General features: G+C 29.1%; 2 protein-coding genes across 3 annotated transcripts in view; both read left to right on the top strand.

The window, feature by feature from the left end:
* Positions 1-698, top strand: part of LOC107452573 (L-xylulose reductase) — a 30601-nt gene extending 29903 nt beyond the window's left edge. For both annotated transcript variants that reach the window (XM_043055110.2, XM_043055112.2), the window contains exon 7: positions 451-698. In XM_043055110.2, the coding sequence (XP_042911044.1) occupies positions 451-557 (107 nt within the window). In that variant the 3' untranslated portion in view covers positions 558-698. The remainder of the gene's footprint in view (positions 1-450) is intronic.
* A 4573-nt stretch (positions 699-5271) lies between these two features.
* LOC107444824 (L-xylulose reductase) overlaps positions 5272-8432 on the top strand; it is a 10674-nt gene continuing 7513 nt past the window's right edge. The window contains exon 1 of the mRNA XM_071177423.1: positions 5272-5455. Within this exon, the coding sequence (XP_071033524.1) occupies positions 5404-5455 (52 nt within the window). The 5' untranslated portion in view covers positions 5272-5403. The remainder of the gene's footprint in view (positions 5456-8432) is intronic.

Raw genomic sequence — 8432 nt, 5'->3', positions numbered from 1 at the left:
GAACATTTTGTAGCCCAAACATAAATGATATATATATTTATATATATATATATATATATATATAAACAAACAGAGCGTGTTTTCTGCGTATGAGCAAACCTATTGTCTCTCAGTCACTTAACATAATGAATTTTAATGAATTTTCAATTTCATAATTAAGGTTTAAACTTAAAGATAACAGAATATTATACGACATTAGAAACGTATGTCAAGTTAAACAATGGACAAATTATGCGTTACAAGTTTGTAAGGAGATATTGTAATTTTTCAAATAAATTAATATGATGTGTTGTGAGTTTCTTTTGTATACAAGACTTGCGTGTCGGAAATGAAAAATGAGACACATCACTGTCAGTAGTTAGGGATTTCCGTTTTCAAGTATAGATGAAACATTTTTTTAGAACTATAAAATTTATCAAATTTAAAATATTTGTTTTCTTTTCTTTACAGAGGTTGATGAAGTAGCCTACCCTATTTTATTTTTATTGAGTGACTATGCATCTTTAATTTCGGGAATTATAATGCCTATTGATGGAGGTGTCACAAATCTTTTCTAGGAATGTTTTCTGCCATGAGCATCAAATCTGAAATAAAGAATATATGTTGCTTGTCATGTAAAGCATACCCCAAATCCATGTAAAAAAAACACATTCAGTAGTTGGTTACTTTTTAAAAAAATAAAACATGTGATAAAAATATTTCTGTTGTTTCTGTTTATGTAACTATATCTTAACTGAGTAAATGGTGCATATTAGGTAATACTATCTTATAAAAAAATTAATTATGCGTGAAATGATAGCTTTTTATATTAGACTCTGTTTTGTTTGGAGAAAGTCATCACAATTGTGAAGGTGAGAAAGCAGTCGAAAGTTTGAACCCCTTAATGTTAATTTCCCTTTTAGCGTATCTCACCATAAATCGAAAATTTTTTAAGCAAATCGAAAAAATTCTGCACAGAATAATAAAACTCATTTATCGAAAGATAAAAATTTATGATATTATGATTATGCAAAATTATGTGCAAACAAAAGCAAATTCTATAATTAGTTGCAATAGATTCAGTGTTTTCAAATATAGGACATTTACAAGGTCTTTGAAGAAAGGAGAACATTTAAAAATTAAATATACTGCGTTTAGACTGCAGGGAATGTTTAAAATTTCTACTAAATTATGTAAATAAATTTGCCAAAAAAAAAACGAACTTGATAGTCTTTTTTCATAAAATAATTTTCTTCTAATTATCTCTTCTTAAATCTCTCAGTCTTTGAAGTTAACAAAAACGAATTTTGTTTTTGGGAAACGTTTGGTAGATATTATAAACCCTTGCGTAGGAAAAGATAAATTTAAAAACAAAAACCATTGGCTTCGCAATCGGACACCCTGACCTCTCCGTCACCTCACCGGTATTTGATATTTATAGTTACCAATAATGATCACCATAATACTGTATTTGACAATTATAGTTATCAATAATGATTGCAATATATTCGTTTCTGATCGTGAGTTTCTTTTAAAGCTGCTGTAACATAGAATGACTAAAATTTTATGCCCACTCTTTCGACAATTTTTAAACTTAAATTAGGACACTTTTTAAAATATATTGAAATATATTTATAAAAATAGATTCACTGATAGTGCTTTTAAAATTTTCCATACATTTCAAATGAATAAATTAAATCATAAAGTATTTTACCATTTCATTATTTCTTGCTTCGAAGTCCGGTGAGCACCATTATTTCGTCGAATCCCACGGTAAAATTGTGCACAAAAAATTAGGCAGTTAATTTTATCTGAATTTTATCTGTTGCTCCTTAATTATACAACAATTGGAAAACAGTTATGTTAACTCTTCTCCTGAAGTGGGGATTTCACAAGCTTCTCATTACAGCTCCTTGTCTTAAAAATTTACTATTATTTACGATGAATTTCTTCAACATCTTTAAATGTTAGGAGCAATTTGCCTCTCTAGTGCACCTCTAATTCTTAACTGGTGAATGTGAGTTGAATTTGTGTGAGTCTCTCTACTCTAATTTGTTTTAGAAGACATTTCTAACAAATTCATTTTTAAACCACGTTTTAAGCATTAGTCCCAGAAGCTTCTGTAGTAGCAATCAACTCAAAAACCACAGTTCTATAGGTGATTTTGAATCTATCGTAACACAGGCGATATGAATTGAAACATTCATGGACGTCCGGGTCACCACTTATCTTTGGTGAGATAGGTTGCGTGCATTAAATTCCGCATTTTAAATAGGATAGTCAAAAATTAAAAGTATTCAATTGAAATTCAGTTCAGTTCGCTATACTTCAGGAAGACGGTTACAGAGAATACGTTGAATATACACATAGAAGTTTACTAGTTCGCCAGATCACTAACTTTGGTTTACTTGAACCTAGTATGTTGATTACACCACAAATCTTTTATTGAAGTTATACTTCTTATGCGACTTCCAACAAGGTTGCGTTTAACGTTTAACGCTACATTTTCATTGGCCGGGAAATCCAGTTTTCCCTCACTCATTTCCATATTGTTTCGGTTCTCACTAGCATAAAAAAAAAATAAAAGTATTTTTTTTTCCACAAATATTTTTTTAGTTTGTTTTGATACACATGTAATTTAATAGGGTAGTATTTTTTATTTTCAAATTTAGTGAATAACAATTGTAGTGAAAACAATCCCACGGACAATGCGACGGATTTAAGGTTATGTCAAGGTACGTCTCTTGTGAATATCAATTGATTGTTAGTTTTTCTCTTTTCCAATTGCCATTTATATTTCACCAAATGCAGCCATGAGAGATATTAAATTATTTATTGCAAAATCTTTATTGCCAGTATCCACTGCGGGTTTACAAGCTCTGGCAGACGTTACTGGTGAAGAAATTGATTATTGTGAGCGGCCTGTGATCCTTGCAGGAGATTTTAATGTGAATTTCTCGTTACCTGAAGCTGAAACATTATTAACCTTCCTTAAAGACAGACTTGGATTGGAAATGATAATTGGTAGGAATGATCCAACAACCAAAGGGGTAACTACCATTGATGCAGTTTTTGCAAGAAATATTGAAAAAATAGAACTCAAACATTTCGTATCTTACTTTAGTTATCATAATCCCATTGTAAATGTTATAGATTTGGATATTTCTCCACTCGAAAATGATAATTAAGATGCGATCAATTGTGAATTATAAGCATTGTTAATAAAGTTTGTCTTAAAGAAACAATATGATTTCACTAAAAATCAATTTCTACCCCTTCCTATTTTCATTTCCACATTACGAAGTTTCACTTCTTCCGCACGGAGGGACTCCACGTACTATTTTATTTTTTCTAAAGTTTTCCATTCTGATTTTGCTTTCTTTTTGTTAGTTACAATAAATAAATAATTAAATTTTTTAAATAAAATAATTATTTTTCTATCCATTCTAACCCCATGATTTGAGCTTAGTGTAGACAAGTCATAAAGAAAGCGTTTACGTCATTTTAAAGAATGTAATTTATATGACAAAATACAAATTTTATTTTGTGATTTCTCATTTTAGGAAAAAAAACAAGTATTTAAACTTAAGAATTGTTCATTGAGTTGAACGTTAAGTTTCAGCTTTTTATTGAGTTTTCGGTAATTACAGAAAAGCAGCCTAGTTTATTAAAAAATTTTAAAAAATTTTTCACTGGTATTTATCAAATTTTAATGTTTGGTAAGAAATTAAAATTTTCTATTTTGCAGTGGTAATCAATTGGTTTCAGACTAGTTGCTGTTTTTAATCTAATACAACATTATCAGGAACAATAATTTAAGAAAAGCAAAATCAAAATTTGAAACGGTTCCTTACTCGAAAGTAAAGCTATTAAGGAACTTTATTTCTTTGCCATGATAATATTTTAACTTTTAAGATACTAGTCATAAGTTTGCGTATTTCTTTAAAAGTACACTCTCAGAAAAATTCATTTAACAGTGAACAATAATACGGTACAATTTTGCTGCAACCTTAATAAGTTAAAAATGTGTGCCATGTTTCCGTTCAACTTGAAACATGTTATCGTGTAACCAAGTTTGGCTTGATTCTAGTATAAGTTACAAGGTGGATTTGGTGACATTGCCGATGTTTGGAAAAACAAATAAGTTTGCTATCTGTTGTTGTAAATTTGGCGAGATTTTAAGGGGTATGATGTATGCGGTGGCTTATTGCTTTTTAGCCGATTTGTATTTTAGGATTCGGCGTATGATTTTGTAGTTGAGCTTGAGATTTGTTTATGTATTAGTCATTTTCAAGTCATGATTCTTTTTGTTTTTGCCAACACTAATTCTTGCCAAAAATTGTAAAAACGTTCCATTGCGTTGGTAAGAGTTTGGCGACAAGCGCCAGCGCGTCATTTTGACGTTGGCGGTGTTTTTCAAAATTGCGCCAAGTAGGTAACATGCACTAGGATTTTACCTGAAGCTTATGATTTACGATAACATAGTTCAATTTGAAACATTTTAAGATTGAAGAAAATTTTAACAGCATTACGATTCACCATGCTGGAAATTTTTACTTAGCTAATTCATTGACTCTGTCTAAACGAGAATTTTAAACTTTTTAATCTTTATATTATGAAAGAAAATATGTAACTGCGTACCGGCACTCTGGGTACTGGTACTTTTTACCATAATCCATTTTGACAAGAACATGCTACGGAACAAAAAAAATCTGATATATCATAATATTTACAATAACAATTACCATAAAATAACTAACTCACTAAAATTAAATAAACATTACCGTGCAAATTACAGTATAACATTTTACAGTAAAATGGATTTTACGATAAAATAGATTTTGCTGACGATGCGACCAAAGTACCTGCAATTCATATGGTATTTTCATCCAGGAAGTATTACAATTTGTCAAAAAATGTTATTTTCAGTATTCAAAGTTATATGCTTTTTATTTCACTAGCATTAAAATTTATTCCATATGCAGGACATATCTGCAAATCGATATTATTTGGAGGAAAATATTTCAAAATTAAAAAAAAAAATACTCCTCAATATTTTTCACAGTTCACGTTTTTGTACTCCCCCGTATTGTAAAGTTTCTCACATTGTAAAGTTTAAACTTTCAAAAGCATTTGATTTTTAAAGTCAAATTATATAATCATTGCAATTCTTTACATTGTCATTCATTCAGAAATACTTTCACTCTTTATCTGAAGATAAAACATTTAATGAAAGACAAAATCATTTTTTCTCTACATTTACTGTCTCAAATGTTTATTTTTCTTTATCATAAACAGTAAAAGATAAGAAATGGTCGATTTTTAAGTACTCCCATTTCTCAAATAATTGTTTAAAGAAGTCCACAGCCTGCCTCAACTTTAAAATAGTAGTTTGACTTCAATAAAAATTCATAAAAAGAAAACATGAATATCCAATTCGATGGTAAAAGAGCTCTAGTTACCGGAGCAGGAAAAGGTAATGAAATGCTTTATTGTAAATTTAGTTGATTTTGTTAATTGCTTAAATGTCTTTTTTCATACTTTAGAGATATTTTAGGACAAAAAGAGTATTATCTAAAACAATTTCTTGGTATAAATGAAAATGAAGGATTCGAGTTAATTATCAAACATGATTTTCAGATTCTAATGTATCTGTTACCGGCAAAGTATGAAACGTTGGTATTATATAGAATGCCTAGGCATTCTATATAATGCCGGACGTTTTTAGGCAAAGTATGAAATTTGAGAAGCATTACATACTTTCCCCAGGCATTGTATATAATGCCTAGACATTCTATAGAATGCCGAATGCTATTTAGGCAAAGTATGAAATAAACATCCTGATGAGGTTATTATGTAAATGATGTGCATGTTACTGCGAATGACCGAAATCTGGAGAATGCCGACTTTCATCGTTAAATGTCAGCAATCACATAGTCGCTTTGGTGAATGTCCGAAATATTTATTGCATCCGATTTGATATTAATTTATTCGCAGATATAATTACATTTAATCGATATTTTAATATTTACTGACGATACATTACATTTATTCGATATTTTAATACTTACTGACGATAGATTAGAAGAAACATCAGTGTTTGGAGCCTCATCAGGACGTTTATTTCATACTTTGCCTAAATAGCATTCGGCATTCTATAGAATGTCTGGGCAATGTGAGAAATATAAATCATTTCATACTTTGCCGGCTAGTTTTAGGCATTATATACAATGTCTAGGAATTCTATATAATGCCCGATTTCATTCTTTGTCGGTAACATATCTAATGTATTCTGGGTGTTTTTTGGGTGCAAAATAATTTATCATATAAAACTATTTTTTCTCAACTACTCTGCATTGATTACTTCAGGTAAAGAGTTTACGTATTAGGTATTGAATGTTGCTGCTTAGGGTTTAGGTCACATATTGCATCGTACCACAAATTTTCAGCGCAAGAAAACAACGGGTTGCATATAACAATTTTAACAAAACTCTGAACATGGCATAGGAATATTCTAAAAATATATTACTGAAACAAATTAAAGTAAATTTTAAATAAACGTGCAATATCTTTCATTTCCATCTAAGTGTTTAGTTTTTGAATTATTTGAATTCCTGTCTCAGTATTCTTTTCTTAAAAAACTTTACAAATAATGATTTTTTTTTAAATGATGTCTCTTAATTGCTTTTTCTTACTTCATTTGATACCTCTTAATTTCTTTTCAAAAGATGTAGTTTTATCAAAATATACCAAAGGAAAAACAAAATAAGTATGTAATACATATTTTAAAATTTTGTGTAATATAATGAATTTTTCGTTTTTTACTTTCTCTTATGGGTTCTTCTCTTATGGTTCTTCACATGATGCATCTATAATTATTTACACCAAGATGATTAAAGACAAGGAAATTTTTGATTTCCATTATAGCAAACTAAGCTTGAAAGAAATAGTTCATTAAAATATTCAGGCACGAAGACTTTAACATAGCGACCTAAAATAAAATATATTTTTGGCGATAGACTTATAATGATGCTTGTGGAATTTTCGAGTCAACCACGACAAATTAATATGTAACAGGAAAGTTTAGCGTTCATTTTTCAGTGGTAAACGTAGTTCACTTTTGGAATAAGAAAAAAATGCTTATGTAGTTCGCTATTTATAAAGGAGGAAAGATAGAACACGCAAAATATGAAAGTTTTTTTTCAGGGAGAATTCTTAACTAGCATATCATTAAAATTCTTCAATTCACTACGATAGGAAGCCTTAAAAAAGTTAAATTTTTATTTTCTTTTTTTTACAATACGCCAAATAGCTTGCAGATAATTAATAACTTTCTTACGATTCTCCATTTTTCTTTCAAACCATTAACTAACACTAAATAACTATGAGACACAAAACTGTACTTTATCCCCCCCCCCAAAAAAAAAATTTTTTTTTTGCTTCCTTTGGACTCGGTTGTATAGCCCTCAAAATATGATATCTCTAAGATGTCTTATCCAATAATTAGAAAAGAGGGCAAAATGATTAAAGCTTTTAAATATTGCTTTTACTCCTTGCGTATTTGGACATACCACATGAAATACATAAGCACGAAAAAAGTTTTAAAAAAAGCTAAAACTAATTTATACAAAGGTGATCTCATGCAAAAGTAATAAATTTTTTATTTGTTATAACGCTTCAAAAAATTTTTGTCTTGGAAATTATGCACGTTTTTACAAAGTTTTAAGCAATAATTTTAATTTGAAGAAATAACGCTTAAAAAATATGACGAATTTGAAGTTTTATCGTTTAATCATAATTTGATTGCTTTTGTTTAAATTTCGGATTTGTCAGTTTTAGTAATATTTAAAAGTTTGAGAAATTTTCTCTAAAATGCAACTTTATTAGAGTAAAACACTATTTCGTGTCTAATTTCCGAACTTAAAATATCATCTGCGCAACTTAAGTTTATGCCCTCAAATTAAACAGCTTACATCTTAGGGATTCGCGATCGTAACGAACTATAGGGAGCGTTGTTGTATGAGACGGATACCTGCTATTTCTATATGAACAGTGATTCAGTTACTCTAGAGACATCTTTAATGTAGCACGTAGCATTGCAACGTTCCTTCTTTATTGTGGCTAATTAAATTTAAAAAAGAAAATTTTTTGATATTCTTCCTTATACAAACGAAAACAAAATAGTATCTCTTTTTATTAGAGAAGGAATGTCCAAAACACATCGGAAAAATATTTGTACATTAACAGAAAAAAATAAGTATATTCTTATATGAGTTTAAAACTAATGCCCGAGAAATAGTTTTACTAAATTTAATGATTTAACATGAAAGGCCCATTTAAACTTTACATTCTATAGTTTTAAGAATCATATTACTTCAAAAATTAAAATGAACAAAAAGTATACATAAGCCTCATAATTTTATGAAATTTAATTTTGTAAACAACGTTTTTTG

This window comes from Parasteatoda tepidariorum, chromosome 2 (genome assembly GCF_043381705.1).
Source record: "Parasteatoda tepidariorum isolate YZ-2023 chromosome 2, CAS_Ptep_4.0, whole genome shotgun sequence".
NCBI classification, from domain to species: domain Eukaryota; kingdom Metazoa; phylum Arthropoda; class Arachnida; order Araneae; family Theridiidae; genus Parasteatoda; species Parasteatoda tepidariorum.
Note: the sequence above shows the minus strand (reverse complement) of the source record. Positions and strands in the feature narration are given on the sequence as shown.